This window comes from Bos taurus, chromosome 23 (assembly GCF_002263795.3).
Source record: "Bos taurus isolate L1 Dominette 01449 registration number 42190680 breed Hereford chromosome 23, ARS-UCD2.0, whole genome shotgun sequence".
Classification (NCBI taxonomy): domain Eukaryota; kingdom Metazoa; phylum Chordata; class Mammalia; order Artiodactyla; family Bovidae; genus Bos; species Bos taurus.
This window is the reverse complement of record NC_037350.1, coordinates 10,256,612-10,279,153: the sequence shown is the minus strand read 5'-3', so window position 1 is coordinate 10,279,153 and position 22,542 is coordinate 10,256,612. Positions and strand designations below refer to the sequence as shown.

Below are 22,542 nucleotides of genomic sequence, written 5' to 3'. Positions count from 1 at the left end.
GCAATAGCACCCCACTCCAGTACTCTTGCCTGGAAAATCCCATGGATGGAGGAGCCTGGTGGGCTGCAGTACATGGGGTCGCTGAGGGTTGGATACGTTTGAGCGACTTCACTTTCACTTTTCACTTTCATGCATTGGAGAAGGAAATGGCAGCCCACTCCAGTGTTCTTGCCTGGAGAATCCCAGGGATGGGGGAGCCTGGTGGGCTGCCGTCTATGGGGTCGCACAGAGTCAGACACGACTGAAGTGACTTAGCAGCAGCTGTCTCATTGAATTCTTTCTGCCATGAGACATTGAGAACCCGAGTTTCATTAAGTCCTGACACCAAGTGTGTGATCTCAGTTAAAAGACCATAGGTTCAAGTCCCAATCTGAGTTACATGCTTTCACCTGCTCAACCATAAACAGCAACATTCTCCTAACACCAAGACAACTCCTTAAAAGATAACCTTCCTTTTTGATCTTATAAGGGGCCACCCTGACCCATGACCTACCACTTGTTTTGTGTCACCCATCAATAGTACATTATTAATGTACACCTGTGTTGGCTCAGATGGTAAAGAATCTGCTTATAATGCAGGAGACCTGGGTTCGATCCCTGGGTCAGGAAGATATCCCGGAGAAGGGAATAACTACCCACTCCAGCATTCTTGACTGGAGAATTCCATGGACAGAGGAGCTGGTGGGCTCCTGACTGGTGGGCTGTGGGGTCACAAAAGAGTCAGACATGATTGAGCAACTAACACTTTCCCTTTTCTGTCTCAAAAACGTATATAACTGTGCTTTGACCTCTAACGGGTGGAACAGTCCCCAGAGTTCTGCAAGAAGCTGTTCCCGGGTTATAATCCTCAGTTTGGTTTGAATAAAATTTTCCACTTCTTTCTTAGAGTGACTGATTAATTTTTTTGTTTAAATTCCCATTGTACAGCTGTGAAAATTGAGGTTCAGAAGAACAATGGAGTGCCATGGTTAATGGCATGTTCTGGAGACAGATTGATTTTAATCTGCCATTTAGCAGTGTCCCTTAAGCGTTTATCATTTTGAGCATTCACTTTGCATATCTGCAAAATAACACTATATACTTTATAAACGTTATTATGGAGTAAAAATAAATAATCCATGTAAAAGCTCTTATTACAGGGCCTGACAGATGGTGAACATTTCACAAATGGCTGTTGTTCTTACTATTCTCAATATGCCCTCTGGGGCTGAGAAGCTGGGCTGTAGTGCAAAGGTCAAAGCCAGGTCATCATCATGACCACCTGAGTCAGCTACTTGCTGTGGAGACCTAGAAACAGCTGAGGGAGGGGAGATTCTGGGAGCCACTGAAGGGAGAGAAAAAGTAACTGGGACAGGGAAGTGTAAATGGAGATTGAGATTCATTGAGCACTTCAGGTGCAAGACCTAAATTCAGTCATTTTGCACAGGAACCAAAAGAATATATATATATATATATATATATATATATATATATATATATATATTTTTTTTTTTTTTTTGGTCATGCTGAGCAGCTTGCAGGATCTTAGTCCCCTGATCATGAATCGAACCCAGGCCAGGCTACCACAACAGGCAGCCAAGTCCTAATCACTGGACCGCCAGGAAATCCCCCAAAAGATTAAGACCTTCTGACTGCAGGACTTTGGTCCTTGGTCCTTACCTGGCTTGAGAAAGAGTGAGGTCACAGTCTCTCAGGGACCTCTCATCGAGGAGAAAGAAGACATCCCTCCAGGAAACTTGGAGCCCAAACACAGAGTCGGGGCTAGACTTTGCCCTGGTTGATTCCAGGCAGAGGGTGTGGCTCTGGGAAGGAAGGTGCATTCGCGGACTTGCTCTTTGCTCTTGGGAATCACCAAAGGCACACGCACAGTATTTCCATAACGCAAATTCTCTTGCCAGGTTGGGGGCAGATTTGTGGGAACTGAGTTTCCAAACATAGACAGGTGTGAGTGTCTCTTGTGAAAATTCTTCTTCTCAAATATGTTGCTTAGAGCTGCTCTCCTGATAGCTCCTGAGACTGGGGCCCTCAGTCCTATCCATCTCTCTTAGCATGTAATACCTGCATTTTCACTCAAGACGAAGTTTATCTTCTGTGTCTCCACGTTGCAAACCCAGGCCACACAAGAGGGTAAATAGACTTTCTAAATAAACAAATATTCAGACTCTCAGGGGGCAAAAATATCTGTTTTGTGAATATATTACCATTTATTTATTTACTCATCTCATTGTTCTGGGGCATTTGGGTAGTTTCAAGTTTCTGAGTCTTTGGCTATAACAAATAGTGCTGATGTAAGGCAGTTTTACAAACGTTGTTTTGGGGTAGCACGTGCATTTCTGTCATGTATGTGTCTAAGAGTGGACATCCCAGAGTCCCAGACTCTGTGCTCCCAATGCACGTTCCCTCCCAAAGGTCAGGGACCTAGATCCCAGGTACCACAACTAAGAGTTCACAAGCTGCCACTAAGAGCTGGTACAGCCAAAAAAGAAAGAAAAATATTTAAAAAGACAAAACAGTGGAGGTGCTGGGTCAGCTTTACTAGATATTAGTACTCATTGGACCCACTCCAGCGTTCTTGCCTGGAGAATCCCAGGGACGGGAGAGCCTGGTGGGCTGCCGTCTATGGGGTCACAAAGAGTCGGACACAACCAAAGCAACTTAGCAGCAGCAGCAGTACTCAGTTCTCCAAAGTAGCTGTGTCACTGTCCACTCCCACCAGCGCTGCATCTGATTGGCCCGCGTCCGCTCTGACTTGGTGTCACCAGTTGGAGAGTTTACAGCTGTAGCCACACACAGCAGCATGGCTGCACCTCAGAAACAGAAACACGGAATAGAGTGAAAAAAGCCAGACGTAACAGAACACACGCCATGTGACACAGGATAGTGGTACCCATGAGAAGCAGGAGGGGGCACTTCTGGGGTGCAGGTGATGTTCTGCTTCATCCAGGGGCTGCTTACACAAATTTACGCCCTGAAAATTCACCAAGCTGTGTAGTCAGGATTCATGCACTTTCCTGTGTGTTATACTTAAATAAAAATTGCTAAAGAAGTTCTCTCTCAACCTCCCCCTCTCTCTCCCTCTGTCATCTTTCCTCATAGTACTTGGTTGGGAACTGTCCCCACCAGTGGCCCCTTCTCAGCCATGCAACCTGTACAGTTGCACAGGTCCCACACTCAGAAGGGCCTGCAGTTGGTTTCATGCTCTGCCATCTTTGTCTTGAAATTTTTGGTGCCCAAGGGGCCTTTTGTTTGCTTTTGGGACTGAGCCTCAGATGTCATGCAGCCACCCTGGCCACGGGCACCCTCAGAATCTACACAGGCCCCCTTCCCAGGCTTGGTCTCTGAGGACAAGGTCAGGGTGCCCCTATTCCTGAATAGAGAACGTGCCAAAGGCCCAGTTTGGCCCCAGGATGGTTCTCCCTCCTGCGGGAACATGGAATTGCACTTCCCTGTGGATGGAATTCCTGGGTCATAGGGTAGGTTTGGCTTCCCAGGTGGAACTAGTGGTAAAGAACACGCCTACCAATGCAGGAGTCATAAGAGGCGCAGGTTCGATCCCTGGGTCGGGAAGATCCCCTAGAGGAGGGATGGCAACCCACTCCAATATTCTTGCCTGGAGAATCCCATGGACAGAGGAGCCTGGCAGGCTACCATCCATAGGGTCACACAGAGTTGTACATGACTGAAGCAACATAGCACACACACACGGTAGGTTCAGCTCTCAGTTTAGTTATTATGGCTCATCTGTTCATTTAAATGGTGCAAGGAAATACTCGGTAACAACTGATGAGACCCTTTATGTCCAGGTCCTAGGGAGAGCGTACTCTTAGCTGGGGAAGGAAGGACTTATGGAAGAGGTGGATCTTGAGCTGTGCTTTGTAAGACTTGTTTATACCAGGAAAAAAATGAAAATTCCAGTGGAGAACCTAGTGGATTAAAGGTTTAAAATTAGATATTAACATATACATGTTCAATAGATAATGCAGAAATAGTCACCCGAGCTGGTAGTCGAGGTTGAAAAAAAGTGACTTGTGAGGTTGCATAGATAGTGCGACTCTTAGCAACTCTGCTGTGTTTCCTTATAGGTTTTAACAAGGCTTTTTTAAGAAGTGATGACTTAACTGTCACGATTTAGTGTTTTTGTGCAGAGTGTTAGTTTAGTAGCGTTTTAGACATTCTTTTGCCCATATTAGTCAGTTAACTGTTGACTGTTATGTCCTTCCAGGAACATAGGTTTTGTCCATAGTGAACAGAGAGCTAGGGGCTTCTCTGGTGGCTCAGTGGTAAAAAAAATTCAGCTGCAATGCAGGAGACACAGGAGATGCAGCTTGGATCCCTGGGTAGGGAAGATCCCCTGGAGGAGGGCGTGGCAACCTGCTCCAGTATTCTTGCCTGGAAAATGCCACGGACAGAGGAATCTGGCGGGTTACAGTCCATAGGGCTGAAAAGAGTCGGACACGACTGAAGCAACTGAACACGCTTGCGTGCACGAACAGAGTTAATGTTCATAGTAAGACAGTGCATGAAAGAGTTGTGAAACAGTTGACGCACTAAGTGCTAAATCAGTTGTTGGTCAAGGATCCTATCAGACCAGGGGAGGGATCAGTGAGGACCAAGTTTGCATAGCCCTAACTTGAATGACAAGTGGAACGTATATTGCTACAGTTAAGAGAACAGAGGTATGGAGATGGAAATGACCCTGGTGTGCTCCTAGGTTGATAAGAGTAGAAGATACACACAGAAAGGAAAAAGGAGATAGAAACGTTCGGTTACTGAGTCCAGGTCCCAGCGGCCTTGAGAGCCAGGACTGAGTAGAGGACAATATTAGTGACCGTGAGAACTGAACCAAAGGCCTAAACGCAGCACGTGTTTTTCTGTACATTTTGCTCTTTTATCACGGCTTTCTTAAATGGGCATCAAAGGACTTTTTTTTTTAAGTTTTGAGTTATTTTCTATAACTGTTAGGGTAGCTTTGTGATTTTATGAGGGGATCTGGTTTGGAAATTGACAAAATGAATAATTCCTTCTTGTGTCCTATTTCATTTCATTTGGTGTAGTGAGTTGGTTTCATAAGACTGTTAATATCAGCTTATATTTAGATATATAATATAGATAGCCTGAAAGTACGGAAAAGATATTTTTCATTTAGTTCATTACAAACTAATTCTACTTAGGGATAATTTTGTTTTGGATAGTTAAGCTACTTGTCTAGTCACTGTTGCCATAAACTTAACCTAAGATGTATTTAGAGCAAGGATTCCTTTTTTAGTGTCATGAACCTCTTAGCAGTTAGTTGAGATCTCAGGCTGAATTCTCAGAATACTGTTTCAAAATGTATAGTATAAGTAGGATTACAAAGGAAGCCAATTGTATAAAAATAGCTACAACAATATAGTTGTTAGTCATATCCGACACTTTGCAACCCCACGGACTGTAGTCCATCAGGCTCGTCAGTCCATGGAACCCTCTGGGCAAGAATACTGGAGTGGGTAGCCATTCCTTTCTCCAGGGGATCTTCCCAACCAGGGTCTCCTGCATTACAGGCAGATTCTTTACTGTCTGAGCCACCAGGGAAGACACAATATTTAACAAGTTGAATGATATATTTACTTCTTTATCATATGATGCATGAGATAGAGGCAGTTTACAAGCCATCATAATGAACATAAGCAAGATACTAAGAGCCTAACAGTCGTAAAGCAACATGAAAATACATGATTTCTGTTAGTGATTAAATCACAGAAGTGTGGTTAAATGTGGTTTGTTGCCTACAATAATAATTGAAGGACAAGCTAAATTTCATGACAACAAAGATAATTTTACCTGCTCCAGGTACAAAGGTCTGGGGTTAGGAACCCTTAATTTAGGATAGTTTGAAATGCTCAATGATATTGCTTCTCTCATTTTCTCCTTATTGCTTTCTCTTTAATCCTGAAAAATACAGTCAACAGTTCACATAAAACATGTTCATACTATTTTGGGTTATGATGCTTGAGCAATATCCTTTATTTTAATAACAGCTATGCAATTATCTATATTTACCTAAGTATGCTTTAGGAAATTATTAGCAGGTTTCATTATATTGCAAACATGTGTAACAGAGTCCACAGTTAAGATTAAGTTGGCAATCAGGTGTATTAATCTGGTTAATTATTGATGTTCTTTATTTAGGGTCCAATTAATGTAAAAATAGTCTAATGATGTGGCACATTTTACAAAACTGTATACTGAAATAGCAAATAGTATTCTTGCCTTGAAAATTCCACAGACAGGGGAGCCTGGTGGGCTGCAGTCCATGGAGTTGCAAAGAGTAGGACACAACTGAGCAGGCACACACAGGTACCAAAACTCTAACTTGTTAAGCACGAATTTTTAACAAAGAAACTGTGCTCTGAAAAGCCTGGTCAGATGGGAGAAGAAATTGACGTACTTTTTAAAGTGCTGTAGTAATTTAAATGTCCTTCTTATGAGACCAAGTGTACACCTAGTTCTAATATAGGTGTTTAAAATTATTGGCTTTCTTTTCAGTTTATAAACGAGAGGAAGATTTATTCTGTCAGCGTCATATGTACAGTCACTGTTAAAATGCTGACTTTGGCTAGCAGTTAGGTCAGTTGAAACTTACATTTATTGTTACTTGATTTTGCTGAAATTTTAGAAGATTATCTTTCTCAAAACATACTAATTTGCTTGATGGAAGGATTTATTTTGTTTTTCTCACCTTATTTAGAAATCACTAATTTTGGAATCAGATTCTTCACCTGCTAAAGAAATGTGAATTTTTTCTTTTTAAAAAAATTTGGCAGCATAGTTTGTATGTACTTGTTAAACCAAAAATCATTGTAATTATTTGTTGACTCTTGCAGCCTTTTGAGCTTTCCTGGTGGGTCAACAGTAAAAAAAAATCCACCTGCCAATTCAGGAGACATGGATTCCATCTCTGGGTTGGGAAGATCCCCTGAAGAAGGACATGGCAACCCACTTCGGTATTCTTGACTGGGAAATCGCATAGATAGAGGAGCCTGGCAGGCTACAGTCCATAGGGCCTCAAAGAGTCGGACACGACTTAGTGACTAAAAACAACCAACAAAGGGCAGGTACATGCACCATACCCCAGATGGCTCTCTGCCCTGTGCTTCCATCTGCCTTCAAAAACAAAAATTGTGATAAAATATACAGAACATAAAATTGACCATAGTAACTATTTTAAAGTCTGTAGCCCAGTGGCATTAATTTACATTGTTGTACAACCATCTGCACCATCAACCTCTAGAACTTTTTCATCTTCCTAAACTGATACTTTGTACCCATGAAACACTAATTCCCCATTCTCCCCATTCTCTTCCACCTGCTTTTTTTTTTTTTTTAATTTTATTTTATTTTTAAACTTACATAATTGTATTAGTTTTGCCAAATATCAAAATGAATCCATCACAGGTATACATGTGCTCCCCATCCTGAACCTCCTCCCTCCTCCCTCCCCATACCATCCCTCTGGGTCGTCCCAGTGCACTAGCCCCAAGCATCCAGTATCGTGCATTGAACCTGGACTGGCATCTCGTTTCATACATGATATTTTACATGTTTCAATGCCATTCTCCCAAATCTTCCCACCCTCTCCCTCTCCCACAGAGTCCATAAGACTGTTCCGTACATCAGCGTCACTTTTGCTGTCTCGTACACAGGGTTATTGTTATCATCTTTCTAAATTCCATATATATGCGTTAGTATACTGTATTGGTGTTTTTCCTTCTGGCTTACTTCACACCTGCTTTTATATATATTTTTTCTTGTTTGTGTCTCTTCCCAGCTACATGTACACTCCATGGACTGTAGCCCACCAGGCTGTCTGTCCATGGGATTCTCCAGGCAAGAATACTGGAGTGGGTTGCCATGCCCTTCTCCAAGGGCATCTTCCCGACCCAGGGATCAAACCCAGGTCTCCTGCATTGTAGGCAGATTCTTTACCAACTGAGCCACCAGGGAAGACTGCAAGAGGGCCAGGAGGGGGCACTGTCTTCAGAATAAAGAAGAGTATGTATGATGCACCCAGGACCTGGGGAACATGGTTAACAAAAAGCTTTGTTAAATAAAAATATGGGATATAATTTAACCCTTGTTTGAAATCTGGGCTGGTTCTTGGACTAATAAATTCTCTAAATTCAGTGTTGAGCCAGTAGCCAGGCAAAGTTGGATCTAAAACCTCTTTGCTGATGGAGTGGATAAAGCATTAACTCTGCTCCACTAATAAAATATTGACTCTTTGTTAAGTACTTACCAGGGACTAGGTACTCAATACACAGAAGGGACTTAGAAAAGTACTTGTTGTTGTTCAATCACCCAGAGTCATGTCCAACTCTTTGAGACCCCATGGACTGCAGCTCAATATATTTTTTTTTCTTTATGAGAAGTATCACATTTGGCTCTGCAATCATCCTCAAAGGTGGTCATTCAGTTCTGAGTGAGAAATAAATTCAGAGACGTGGTGTCCCCTGCCAGAGGTCACACAGCTGGCAGATGGTTACAGGTCTGGGTGATTCCAAAGCTCAATGGGTTCAGTATTTACTTTGCAACACTTCCCCATGTCAATTAACCAAAACAGGATTTCTGACACATTTTACTTTCGTTTGAATAAAACTAGTTTTTCCTGATTACAAGCATGTATAAGTTCTTTTTTTAAAAAAATTCAAGCATGGGAATTCCCTGGGAGTCCAGTGGTGAGGACTTGTTGCTTTCACTGTGGAGGCCTGGGTTCAATCCCTGGTCAGGGAACTAAGATCCCACAAGCCACAAGGCATGGCCAAGGCATAAAATAATTTAAAAATAAAATAAAAAATTTAAAAATTAAAACATTCAGGCACTACAGAAAATGAAACTATTAATTAAGACTTCTTAGAATGTTCTGTCAAGACTCACGGTGACCCTACCAGGGGTAGCAGGATTTGGAAAGCACGTTCCTCATCAACTCCTCCTTCCATGTTTTGTCTCCAGGTCAGGGATTTTATGTTACATTCAGTGACCTTTCTTTCTTTATCATCCCCTCCTCGATGTTCTCTGGAGAGAACAGAGGAGGGTGTGCAGATGCTGAATCTACCTCCTCCCATCTCCCCACTTGTGTTTCCCATAAGAACTTCTTGTTTTCCATTCTATGTACTGGGCTTCCTCCAGCCAGGTCTAAGTTTGTTTTTCTGAACATTGGTTTCATCCTGGGTGTAATAAGGAAGTTGTCAAGCGAAACTGTTTTTTCCGGAGTAGCTGCAGTAAGCCTGCTATCTCTGGGGGAGCAGGAAGCAGCCCTTGGGATAGGATGGGCAGGTGGCGGGGGCGGGGGCCGGGATTGGCTGTCCATGAGCTCACCCCCTGGGTGGCATGATATATAAGGTTCTGACCAAAGCATCTTCTGAGACAGCCTGGAAACTGGCAGCATCATCTCCCTGGGAGAGCTGGAACTACTACCCCTCATTGGATACACCTTTCAGCAGACAGGGAGTGGTGCCCAGACGTGGGCAGTACCTGACGCGAAGCCCCTTGATTGGGAGCTCCCGATCACAAGTGTCCTGCGACAGGAGCGACTTCCATGCTCTGAAGCTGACTGAATGATACTCTCCTTAGACGACTGGAGTAGTAGGTGGGTATCTTGGGGTCCTGAAAGGAGGGTAAACCCCGAGTCCAGTCCCAACACTGCTTCTAGCTTCCTGGTCTCTTCATCTCTAGAAAAGTACAAAGTTCAATGACATGATTTCAGCCAGGTGTCATGCAAGGAGCTGGGGACTCACCTGGATTTAGAAGCTCTGAACTCAAGTCCCAGCCCTGCTGCTTTCTTGCTTAGCAGTCCTGAGCAGGGAACTTCACTTCCCTGGGCCTCAGTTTCTTCATCTGTAGAATGGGGGCAGCATTACATACCTCTCCTGCTCATTTCCCTGTTGGATGTTGTGGAGGTCAAGTGACAGCTTGGCATGAAGGTATGTAGTAAAGAGAAAGTTTGCAGAAACAGAGGTGTTATTACCGATGGTCGGATGAAGGTTTTATCACTTTACATTTCTTGGAAGCTAGTCCAAGGACAGGGAGATCTTATGAAAAGAGTTCTGGTGGCCTGCTGCTCCAACAGGGATTTTAGGGGCAATTATAACATTGCGTGGCCTGTGGTCTGTGGTCGTGGATAGAGGACAAGATGGGGTGAGGATGGGATGGGGGTACCTGCACAAACTCTAGTGCTGGACGGAGGGGTGCGGTGGTCGTTTTTGGAGTTCTCCTGCTCTGTGTTGATGACCCTACTGCCCCCACAATCTGCCCCACCGCTGTGTCTCGGAGTCTGAAGGTCCACAGTTAGGGAGTTCATTGTTTTGAGTTTCAAAAGATCCTCAAAAGATGCAAATCCCAACCTTTTGGAAAATAGGTACCAGGTGATGTGTGTTTGATGGTGACAATCAGATTGGGCAGATGGTCCAAGTCTAGCTCTTGACATTGAGCTGCAGGTTGGCTCTGGCAGAGCTGACCCCAGCTTTCCAGCCCCAGGCTCAGATGCCTCTTTGATCTGAAGCTTCATGCAAAACCCCACTGGGCTCTGCTGTGGTCAGGCCATGGCTGCAGCCCTTCGTCCCTGCCCAGCCTCACATTTTAAGGTGGCCAAGGACGAGCTGGAGAGTTCTCAGGGACAGATATCCAGGCAGGAGAAGGGTCCAGAAGCAACGAGATACGAGGACACATCTAGAGACCTGGGCTGTTGGGCAATGGGCTGGCTGGAGGGACTCGGGGTGAGGTAGCCTCTCCTCAGGGCGTGAGGGCCTGCCGCTAGCCAGGTCAGCTCTGAGGAGTGTGTGTGTGCTAAGTCCCTTCAGTTGTGCCCAACTTTTTGTGACTCTATGGACTGTGTAGCCCACCAGGCTCCTTGGTCCATGGGATTCTCCAGGCAAGAATGCTGGAGTGGGTTGCCATGCCCTCCTCCAGGGGATCTTCCTGACCCAGGAATCGAACCTGCATCTCTTATGTCTCCTGCATTGACAGGTGGGTTCTTTACCACTAGCGCCTCCTGGGGAGCCCCCTGTTTAGGGAGGCCTGTCCTTAATTCCCGCTGGCTGATGGTGGAACTGTCTGCCTTGAACGGTGGTGAGCTCCCATTGCAGGGAGTGTCCCAACAGGGGAGGCGAGCGTACAAAGGAGCCCTACACTTCTCAGGGTTCTTCCAGTTCTAGGAACCGCCTAGGGACCCCATGAAGGAGAAGGAATACCTGGATTGTTCCCACTTAACACTTGGGAGGCAGGTGTGAGAGCAGGATGGGTCCAGTGTTGAGGGAAGAGATGACCACCTTGTCCCCCACTCCAGTCCTCCAGTGGTTGTTGGAGTTGTCCTACCAGACGGTGTGGGCTGTGGGTGTGGACCAGTCATCTTGAGAGCCCAAATGGAAGACTCTGACCTCAAATAGGCACTGACCTTCGGTGTTCGGAGTGTCCATGGGCTCACTTGTGCTGATGAGTAGGAAACGTGAGCTGAGCGTCAGCCCTTGATTCTCCTACTCACCGACTGGCTTCCGGCCAAGAGTCTGTGAGTCCCACCCTGTGTCTACAATCTTTGCCTCTGGGACAGAAATGTTAATACCTGGGCACACGTGAGTGTGTGACTCCAGCCGTACAAGTCACAGCAGGCACGTGTATAGTTATCAATGTCAGCATGAAATAGCAGATTTGTTCACCCCTAAGTGTGTATGTGTGTGTGTGTGTGAGTGTGTTTACGGGAGGCCACTGTGCTGGAAAAAGAATTCAGAATCCAGAGAAGTGGATTCAAGCCCTGTCTCTCCCTGCTTCTCGACTGTGAGACCCTGGGGAAATCTCATAATTGTCAGAGCCTCAACCTCCCACTGCCAGCCTGGCTCATTGCCAGGCTGGGGCCAAGTTGAATTGAGAGCTTGTGGATGGAGGATGTGCTGGGTGCCCTGTGGCTGGTAAGCTGATTGTGTTTGTATATTTGTTCCAGAAACACTGAGAGCCTCCCAGGCAGTGTGGACACAACAGAAACCAGGCAGACTCGGGCCCTTTCTCTGGAACTTGGATCGAGACAGGGAGGGCAGAGGGCAGACGGATACCCGGAGAATGAGGCCCTGTATTTACACTTGGGGGCCCAGGAGGGAAACTTTAGGGTGTTATGAGTTCTCGTAGGTTGACGGTATGAGAGCATGTTTCGGGGTCACATGAGCATCTTAGCCCGACTGGGCTGCCGTCACAAACTCTCATAGACGGGGTGGCTTAGAGGCAGCAGGGATTTGTTTCTCACGCTTCTGGAGGCTGAAGTCCAAGACTCAGGCGCCCACAGGTTCGGTGTGTGGTGAGGCTTCCTGGTTCCGAGACCAGGTCTCTCTATGTGCTCACACGGTGGAAGGGGTGAGGGAGCACTCTGAGATCGCTTGTATAAGGGCATTAGTCTCTTCCATTCGGGCTCTGGTCAAATGACTTAATTATCCCAGAGGTCCTCACTTGTACTACCATCCCACTGGGGATTATGTTCCAACATATGAATCTGAGCGGGACACAAACCTCCAGTCTATAGCAGTGAGAGTCTGTGGATGTGACCCTGGGTCCACACCACGCTCCCTCGGAGTGGCCAGCTGTTTGTTGTATCTATTGTTTGTAGTCCAGGAGTGGAGAAGGGGAGCAGCTAAACTCCCTCTAGGGAGCGGTGACAGAGCTGTTACAGAGGAGCTTGGCAGGTGCGTGAATTAGAGAATGATGTATAGATGAGATCAGCGTATAATTTAGAAAATAAACCCCAAATGACAGCACACGTGTGAAAAACTGGCCAATTTCCCTTTCCGCAGTAACTCAAGGTCCGCTCTGTGCACTTTCTCTGGTATTTTACTGCTGTTTTTAAATACGTCACCAGTACATGTCAGAAGTCCTGCAATCGGCAGATCGTTGGGGTGTTACGGGTATTTCTGAGCAGACTAGGACTTTGCTCTGAAATCCACTTTCTGTCAAGGCAATGAACAAGTTGATAAGAGCAGCTGGGTTTCATGCAGCCAAGGTCTGCAGCTGTCTCAGGGTTACCATCTGGAGGCGTGACCTGGACAGGGTGGAATTCCCCGACGGGCAGGCAGAACTTAGATGATGTCCTAGGCAAAGCAGGGATACAGGACAACAAAAAAAAAAAAGAGGAAGGAAAAAGAAAGATTTGCTTTGATGAATTCTGGATAGGCAGAATTTTATAATTAGAAAGTCTGGAAAGATTTAATTTCAGCACGCACAGAATCTGTGTGTGTGTGTGTTTGTATGGTGTGGGTAGTATGTGTGTGTGTGGGGGGGGGTGGTTAATATTAAAACACAATCTTCTCAGGCAGGGCTTAGAGACTTTAAAAGTCTGAGGACACATCTGCCCCACAGATCTTCCAGGTGTCTCCTTGGAGGAGGGTAGGCCTTTAAAAAAAAATGTTTATTTCTTTATCTGGCTACACCCTGGAGTTTCTCTTCCCTGGGGAACACTCTTGGAATGCCAAGGTCATGCTCCCCTCCCCCAACCCCCCACCTCGCCCTGCCCCTGGGGCCGCTGCAGCTGCTCCTCCTCTCAGCCTCCCTCCCCTTCCTCTGGGCTAGGAAGCATTGTTGTTTCAGGAAAGCTAGGGCCAAATCAAGGCAGTTTTCTTGAAAAAACTGCACGAAGGAAAACCACTGTCAAGTAGAATTGTCTTGATGCTCTGATTAGAAGTAGCAGAGTGTCCTTTGAATGTGGTAGGAGGACACTGCCACCATCAGCAATGGGGGAAACCGTTTCCATAGCAATGACAGGTTTTTTCAGTAATAACTGCGCCTCTTTTCTCTTTCGTTGAACAAAGATGCCAGGCCCTCTGTGTGGGAGACCCCCTCGAGCCAAGTTAGTGCAGGAAGCAAAGGGGCTGGTTTGGTGGTTCTGTTACTGAGCAGCTTCTCTGCCAATCTCATCCAATTTGCCCGATCACAGGAACATATGGAGCTAGCAGAGAGCACCCTGACATCATTCAGTGAATATCTCTGTTTCTTCCCCCTTTTTCTTTTTGGCCAGCAGCTGTGGGATCTCAGCTTCCCCACCAGAGATGAAACCCAGATGTAGCCTCGGCAGTGAAAGCGAATCCTAACCCCTGGACTGCCAGGGAAGTCCCTCAAGGAATATTTCTGGCTCAGCTAACTTTGATCTTAACATCAAATAGAACTTCGACCTCAAGTTATCTTCTCTTTAAACCATGTGCTATTAAAGAGAGAGAGTAGGGACTTCCCTGGCGGTCCAGTGGTTAAGACTCCGCCTTTCCAGTCCTCGGGGTGGAAAGTTCGATCCCTGGTAGGAGAACTAAGATCTCGCATGCCACAGGGCACAGGCAAAAAAAAAACCCAATAAAATTAAAAATAACTAAATAAATAAAGAGTGAGAGTAGCTATCAGGGGAATAGAGAATTATTGCCCTCACCACGTACACCTCTACCCCTGCCCACGTGAGGGCTCCAGCTGCATTTCGTTCCCTAGCACCGAGCACTTCCTGGTACATAGTGGGCGCCTGTTAAAGGTTTGCTGAAAGAAATTAATAAGAAAGCAAAATATTTTCTTCTATGATTTCTTTTCTTATCCCACTTAATGCCACATTTTGGATGCATAACTGTAAGGCGGCTTCTGAGGCTTTCAAGAACATTAGACAACTTTCAGATAAAATAACATTGCTGAAAGTTTTCACGTAACTCTATTGCTTCTTTAAGGAACCTTGAGCAACAAATAAATCCATACAAACTGCCTGTTTCCTCACCTCATTTCCTCCAAGACTGCAAGCATGTGGATACCTCGCCGGGTGGTACCCACTGGCTTCTGGCCATCCTCCCTACCCTTCCTCTTGAAACTCATGTTTGAAGGAAGAAAGGCATCATTGACTGCTAACTCTCACCTTCAAATCTCTCTGTATTTCCCTGTGCCTTTTCTTCCCTCTCTTTATGTATCTTCCTCACATTCACACGGATCCCTGCACATCTGAAACTACAATTATAGCTTCTCATTTTTGTCTCTAAGCTGGACATAGTAATAGAATACATTTTAAAGTAATGAATCAGTTGGGAAACACAGAAGATATAATGTAGATACATTAATACTTAATACACTAATAATAGTAAATGCATGATGAAGCTGTATTACAAATTAGAGTGCTGCTGCTGCTGCTAAGTCGCTTCAGTCGTGTCCGACTCTGTGCGACCCCAGAGACAGCAGCCCAGCAGGCTCCCCCGTCCCTGGGATTCTCCAGGCAAGAACACTGGAGCGGGCTGCCGTTTTCTTCTCCAATGCATGAAAGTGAAGTCACTCAGTCGTGTCCGTCTCCTAGCGACCCCATGGACTGCAGCCTACCATGCTCCTCCGTCCATGGGATTTGCCAGGCAAGAGTACTGGAGTGGGTTGCCATTGCCTTCTCCACAAATTAGAGTAGGCAACCCATAAATCTAAACTGCATAGGAATCTCTGGAACTCAGGACTGAGATTCCAAACCATATTTCCTTTTTCTCTTAACTTCCACCAAAGGGCAAAGGGTTTCTGAACAACTTCAGGAAAATTGGAAAGCCTCAGGAGTTTCAGATTAAAGGCACACAACTCAAGTGCTCTGCCCACACCCCAGCCTGGTTAAAATGCTGCCCAGAAAGAGGAGGTTGTTTTTTCTTTTCCATCAGTAGTTGCTTCATTTTGGATGGAGAACGGAAGGGTCCCGGCTGCTTTAAGATGGAGCGGGTCCGAATTCATTTATTGTATGTTAACTACACACTCTTAGGTATTGTTCAGTTTACTAAATGCTCATTATACATTTATTCCTTTGTTTAATAAGTACTTACTATGTGCCAGTGATGTGCCAGGCATCTTCGTAGGTACTCAGGAAACAAGACCTAGCAAAACAGACAAGAGGGGAGGCAGAGAGGCTCAGGCAACAAACCGCTAAACATGTGACGAAATCTTGCCAATAGGAGGGCCCCTTTGGGAAGGTAGAGTTTCTCTGGTGGCTCAGACAGTAAAGAATCTGTCTGCAATGAGGGAGACCCAGGTTTGATCCCTGGGTCGGGAAGATCCTCTGGAGAAGAGAATGGCAATTCAATATTCTTGCCTGGAAAATCCCATGGACAGAAGAGCCTGGTGGGCTATGGTCCATGGAGTTACGAAGAGTTGGACACAACTGAGTGACTGAATACACACATACATACACACCAGTGGTTAGGACATGGCACTTTCACTGCTGAGGGCATAGGTTCAATCCTTGGTCGGGGAACTAAGATCACCAAACTCAGTCTCGTGGACTACAATCAATGTGTTGGCAGGGTGTTCCTCCTGGAGGTTCTAGGGGTCTAGCTGTGAGATCTGGGGCATGACCTCCTGTGGATCGGTTTCCTCCTCTGGGACACGGGACAAGGATACTCGACCCTCCCAGGGATGCTGAGGAATTTAAACAAGACAACGGCTTTGAGAGTTGATAGTACTCACATGACGGGTGGGTTGGATGGGCACACAGGTCAGCACCAGTAGCCACCTCACAATCTCCGAGGCCTCTTCTAAGGGAGCTGTCTGTTTCGGTTGTAGTGCAATGGAGCCTCCGTGGAGCCCGAGGAAGCCTCTGTCGTGGAGGAGAGCCAAGTCTCTGGACAGGCTGCAGAACGCCAAGAAGGATTCAGAGTCGTGGGACTGCCAGGGCCCTTCCCTGCCCACCGGCCCCTTCAGGGGAGGTCTTTGTCGGACGGCCAGTGATGGGGCCAGATGTCTCAAGAGTCCAGTTCAGTCTGTGGAGGCTCAGGACACTACAGCTGCTGCCCCCAGCCCAGAGGAGACCAAGGACCTTCTCAGTGAGCAGAGGCCTCTGCAGGACGCCAAGAAGGACAAGGCCCAGTGGCAGGCCCCGCAGGGGTGGCTGAGGTTTGTGGTGAACTTATTCTTCAGGACAGGCCCTGAGGAGCCCAAGGAAAAGACCAACAAGAAGGCAAAGGGGAAGGAGGGCCCCTCCGAGCCCACAGAAACCCCCGAGAGCCTGGGCGAGCCAGCTCCCAGGAAGAAGGCCCACAGCAAGAAGGCCAGCCGCAAGAAACACAGTCAAAGGAAACGCTGTGCGGAGGAGGCCAGGGGGGCCCGAGACCAGGAGGCCGAGGGCCAAGAGGCCAAGGCGGCTGAGGCCTCACTCAGCGAGGGGGCTGACCTGGGCCCAGCAGCCAGGGGTGAGCAGACTGTGCCTGTTTCTATGGTGACCCCACCCCCATCCCTACCCCAGGGGCTGGGGTGCTCTGAGCTGTTTCCTCAAACCTCTCAACAGAAAGGGACTTGGAAGGTAGGGCTACCATCAGGAACAGCATCTCTTCTTAGAGGCAGAGGTGCACGGGGGCTGAGAACTGGAGGTGAAACCCCAGTTCCACCACTCACCAGCTGGGTGACTGGGGCTGGAGACTTGCCTCACTGAGCCTCAATTTTTTTTTTTTTCATTGATACAACGGAGACTATAACAGGTAGCCGTAGTCCAGAGCTGGCATACAGCAAGGGCTTCATAAGTGGCAGATGCTATTATTGTTAAGTACTCAGAGTTGAGGAGCACAGCCAGGGAGAAATATGAAGGCAGAGGGGAAGCTGAGCAGGAAGCTCTATCCCTCAACATTAATCTACGTGTGAGGCCTGGGGTAGATGACAGGGAAGTAGAAACAACTGGCTGCTGGTTCTAGACTTGATTCCATCAAGTTTGGGATAAGTTTGCTGTGTGACCTTGAGCAAGTTGCTATCCCTCTCTGATATCTTTGATTCTCATTTGTAAAATGAGTGAGCTGGTCCCTAAGGTGCCTTCTGTTTCTGATGTTTCGTGTCCTAGAGTTGAATGTCCCACAGGCAGCTGGAGGAAGATGGAAATTTGCCCTACAGGACTCAAAACTCACCATGTTTTTCAGGGGGAGAAGAAATCCAAGGAAGATCCAGGATACTTGGGGGTGGGGGAGTGGAGAAAGATGTCTGGGCTGAGGCAGCCTCTTTTCAAATGGAAACCTAGGAGGGTTTCTGATTGTTTTGGTTAAGCCAAGAGCTGGCTCCAGCAGTGCCTGGCCTGCTGTGAATTCCTTGCACTGTGTTGATTAACAAAGTCAGAAGAATCTCACTGACACCCACACACAGTCCCACACACTTGGTTTCATCTTTATTATCGGCGGAGAAGTCTCTGATTTCCACCAGTTCTTGCTCCTCGAAGGTGGGGGTGCTAGAGTCTGGAAAGTTTCTTTCCAAGCCGTAGGTCACCAGCAGGAAGACAAGCTCAGAAAGCTCGATATTACTGTTTGCAAACAAAATGGATTGCTCCAGACAACTGATTGGACCTTGGATGTTAGACCTCACAAAATGCATGTGCCAATTTTGACCTTGGCTCTTCTGGTGCTTCTGGTCCATTTATGTTAGAGTTTCACAGAAGGGAGTCTCAGGAATTAGACTGGTCTCTGGAAAATGCTTCTGCCTTATGTGTTAATGAGCATGGGAACTTTTTAAGTCATTTAAAATTTATAGAAGGAATATATACATATATATATATAAACACCCACATATATATACATAAATATTTAAATATATAGAAGAGTGGGAAGAATAGTTCTGTGCACATTCACATACTTACAATTGTTAATAGTCAGCCTTGCTTCATTGTTGCTGAACCCCTTTAAGTAAAGTGATGCTTCATCCTTAAATACTTAGACACACATCTGCAAGAAATAAGGACAGTCTCATACACTACCCCAGTCTTGTTATTGCCCTTAATAAAATCCATAAGGCTGTATGAATCTAATTTCCTACTAAGAAGGGGCATATTTTAAAAGATATGAAAATGGAGGAGCTATGCATCTGTCAAGGAGTAGCTCAAAGGCATTTAATTGGTTATTTTGCAGGAAATCTGCAGGATGATTGTTTTCTCACGTGAGAGGGAGATGGCTGGTAGACTGAGTCAAGGAACAAAAGCCTAACAGGGTTTATAAATGAGAGGCAAGGGGTAAGAACATCTGCAGACAGTCTGGGAAGAGGGGATCTTGTCTGCACCTTCTTTTGTGTAATCTGATCAGCTGCAACTAGCAGAGGCCACTCTGGGCACACTGTCTTTGGGTAGGTCAACTGGAATATCAAAAGAAAACCATTTACATCGTTTGGGCTTCTGTGTAAAGACTTGGCAGTGTGGTTGGGGCACCAGCGTGGCAGGCTATCTGTGTCCTGCCTGCTGGAGTGCCTCTGTCCACCTCAGATGGGCTGGTGCTCCATCATTTCCCTGGCTGAAATTTTGTGGGTCGAATCATCTCTAACCTTGTAAGGTATTTCCAAACGTAGTCTCCTTTGACGGCCTGACAGCCTCCTGAGGGATCCAGGATGGGACTTATGAGTCACATGTCACAGAGGAAGTGATGAAGGCCCAGAGAGGTTAAGACACTTACCCAAGGTCACACAGCTTGGGTCACAAACTCAAAGTAGATGTTTACAGATCTGCAAAGTTCAAAGGAAATTGTGGGGTACAAGTTGAATGCCTGAAGGACTGACTCGAAACTTCTGCGTAAAATTGCATGCTTTGGCCTAGTACCCTTCACCTGTGGACCTTCCAAGCCTTTCTTAGAAGGACCAGGCCCTGGGATTGTGCTCCCCCATCCCCAGTCTGCGGCCTAAAGGAGCTGTTTTAAGAGGACCCTTACTTAATCCAGAAGTCCCAAGTTGGTCTCAGAAGGCCAAGGCAGTCATTAAAAAGAGTCCTCTCTGCGCCTACAAAGATTAACCAGGTGTATTGGTTTTCTTCTAGAGGATATCATCATCCAGAAGATAGTGGAGCTGCTCCAAAAAGTGGGAGACCAGTGGGAGGACGAGGTGAGGCGCGAACCGTCCGCACAGATGCCCAGGGGCACGCTGCCCTCCCTCCTGCTCGCTCAGACCCTACCTGTGCTTGCGGGCCTCCCTGCTCCCCTGCTCCGGCCTCTGTCACCAGCCGTGCCTGGGGCCACCCTGAAGCCCTTGAGTGCTCCTCGGCTGCTTCTTGGGGACCTTTCCCCTCTCCTGAGGGTCAGGGGCCTGACTCAGTTTCTCTCTCATCTCTCCCACAGCAGCATCAAGCCCTTCAGTCTGTGGTGACCCCACGAAACCCAGCACCAGTCGTCAAGAAGAAATCCCAAGAGAAAATGTCTAGCCTCAAGAGAGCCTTTTCTTTTAAGAAATATGTCTCCGAGGAGCCTAAGAGAGCAGGGGCCGCCCATGTTTCCAGCGCAGAGTCCCGGCAGCCCAAGAGGCCCAACTTTCTGCCCCTGTGTGTGGGCGGCCATCGGCCCTCCAGCTCCAGCCTCCCCGGTGAGCAGGCTCACGGTTACCATAGCAACACTGCCTCCCGCGCTGGAACCTTCCCTACGGCTTGAATTGGCCATGTGCAGAGCTGCCGTCCCAGTTCTGAATTTCACTCTGCCCTGAGCAGCGTGGGGAGGGCAAAAGGAATGCCAGAAGGTCACCTCCACACACCACCCCTCATCGTCTAGGCAACCCAGCTAAGCCCCCGGTGGAAACTGTGTTCAGAGAATTCCACCAACTAGCGTGGTCTCTCTGCAGCCTCAGCTTCCACACCCTGGCAGCGGGTAGCACGTGCAGAAGGGAACTGGAGCCTGGGAGGCAGGAGATCCAGGTGCTGGGCTGTATAATCCTTAACTCTGTGCCTCAAATCTCCTCGCCTGTTAAAATAAGACATTTTCTGGCTGTGTATCTGTTGGCCACCAGTCCTCATCTTAGGAAGTACACCTTATTATCTCCATTTCACAGATGAGGGAACTAGGGTTTCGGGAGGTAAAATCATGTGTGTGGTCACGGGGCCCATCACGATGGAGCCAGAGTTACTGGGAGAGAGGGTCTTCCTGGTGTCAGGGAGGAGCAGCCTACCAGGTCATCCTGGCCAGGGGAATTCACATTTTAAAAAGGAGGAAGCAATGTTGAACTAGTAAGAGTGGATCCCCGGTGGTGGGATTTCAGGCCACAAGGGAGATATTTTCATGTAGGCGGAGCCTGGCTGCGATCGGTCTAATTCAAGCCAGGGCATCAGGCATCTATCTACTCTCCAGTTCTCAGGTGAAGCCAAGATGGTGGCGGGATGAGCTTCCAGGGGAAGAGGGGGATGGTGGTGGTGGTGGAGAAGCCCAGGACAGGCACAGCTGTACGGATGGACGTGCAAAGGGGTGAGGGAGCTTGGTCTTCAGTACAGCGGAGCCACAGCCCTGCCCAGCAGCCCCCTGCCACCCCAAAAAGGCCTCTGCATGCGCTAGCCATGGAGCGCACTCTGAGTCTCTGCTGACTTCTGTGCATTAGTCAACACCCTCAGGCTGGTGAAGCTCACCCACTGTTTCCTCTTGCTTTTTAGGTGTGGAAGAACCTGAAGTCCAAGAGGCTGTAACTACAGATGGTGGAGATCCAAGTCCCTTTGAGCTTTGCACCCCAGCAGAAAGTGGGGGACCCGACAAGGACCTGCAGCAGGACAGAGCCACAGAATTCAGTCAGTACCCACTCTTCTCTTCTCAGAGGCCCCTTGGAAAATGTCAGAAGAGAAACTGAACCAGAGATAGGCAGTGACCTGTCCTTTCCTGCCTCTGAGCACTGTGGGCTGGGGAGGCAGCTCGGGGTCCAGAACACAGGCCCTAAGCCAAATTGAGCCTCAGCTGTAAAACCACAAAAGTAATAATGCCCTCCTTAGGGAGGCCGACACTAGGAGATGCAAGGGAAGCATTGGCCTGTGGCAAGGGCTCCGTAGAAGGTACATCTTTAGAACCTGGATTTGAACCTGAGCTCTGACCTCTCCAGCTGAGTGATCTTGGACAAGCTCCTTCATCTCTGGTCTTAGTTTCCTCATCTATAAATTGGGGATAAGAATAGTACCCACTCCCTAGAGTTGGTGGAAGTTGTCAATGAATTAGTGGCGATGAAGCATTTAGAGGTGTACCTGGGAGCTGCTAAAAAAAATGTCAGCTGCAGTTTATTGTGACTATTAGTGTTGTCATGTAACCGGGCTTGAGAGCAGAGCCTCAGGAGAAATAAAGAGGCTAGGAAGAGGGGGCGAGGCCTTAGGAGAGAAGCTGAACTGATGGTGGCTGCCACCTTTATCATTATTATTTTATCATTGGTGGAGCCAAGCCTATAATCATGTAATCACTGTCCTTTCTGTCTGTCTGAAGATCAGCTCTCCCTACCTCTCCCATTTTGCCTTCTTTGCTTTTCACAGAGGACGTGCCTTGAAGGAGAATTGAGAAGGGCCCCTGATCTACCTAGAAGTGGAGGAAGGAGCAGGGAGCGGGGATTTGGGACCAGACGGCCTTGAGACACCTTCCCCTGGAGGCAGGGGTCTCGGCTGTTTTCCTAAACATAACAAGGCACGTCTAGGCCCTTCCACAGCAATGAATGAATAAGTGAATATGTTCCCATGGTATGAATAAGTGAATGAATAAATGAATATGTTCTCAGGGTTTCCCTGGTAGCTCAGCTAGTAAAGAATTTGCCTGCAATGCAGGAGACCCTGGTTTGATTCCTGGGTCAGGAAGTTCCCCTGGATAAAGGATAGTCGAC

At 47.1% G+C, this 22,542-nt stretch overlaps 1 protein-coding gene and 1 long non-coding RNA gene across 5 annotated transcripts in view; one reads left to right on the top strand and one right to left on the bottom strand.

Moving 5' to 3' along the window:
- Positions 1–22,542, top strand: part of BNIP5 (BCL2 interacting protein 5) — a 45,393-nt gene that overhangs the window by 13,506 nt on the left and 9,345 nt on the right. Inside the window, exons 1-5 of one of the 3 annotated variants that reach the window (XM_015459779.3) lie at positions 9,156–9,625; positions 16,552–17,177; positions 19,757–19,821; positions 20,055–20,295; positions 21,347–21,478. In XM_015459779.3, coding sequence (XP_015315265.1) covers positions 9,594–9,625; positions 16,552–17,177; positions 19,757–19,821; positions 20,055–20,295; positions 21,347–21,478 — 1,096 coding nt within the window. In that variant the 5' untranslated portion in view covers positions 9,156–9,593. Of the gene's footprint in view, positions 1–9,155; positions 9,626–16,471; positions 17,178–19,756; positions 19,822–20,054; positions 20,296–21,346; positions 21,479–22,542 lie in introns of those variants that run through there. The other 2 variants (XM_024984064.2, XM_015459778.3) reach the window with 2 other exon arrangements.
- Positions 12,828–19,444, bottom strand: LOC112443847 (uncharacterized). Of its 2 annotated transcripts, XR_009492513.1 has the most exons (5): positions 19,273–19,444; positions 18,599–18,683; positions 16,456–16,618; positions 15,816–15,866; positions 12,828–13,100 (listed from the first exon to the last, which is right to left on the bottom strand). It is a non-coding gene; the product is annotated as an uncharacterized lncRNA (long non-coding RNA). The 2 variants fall into 2 exon arrangements; XR_003032251.2 differs by lacking the exons at positions 18,599–18,683; positions 19,273–19,444 and adding an exon at positions 17,880–18,360.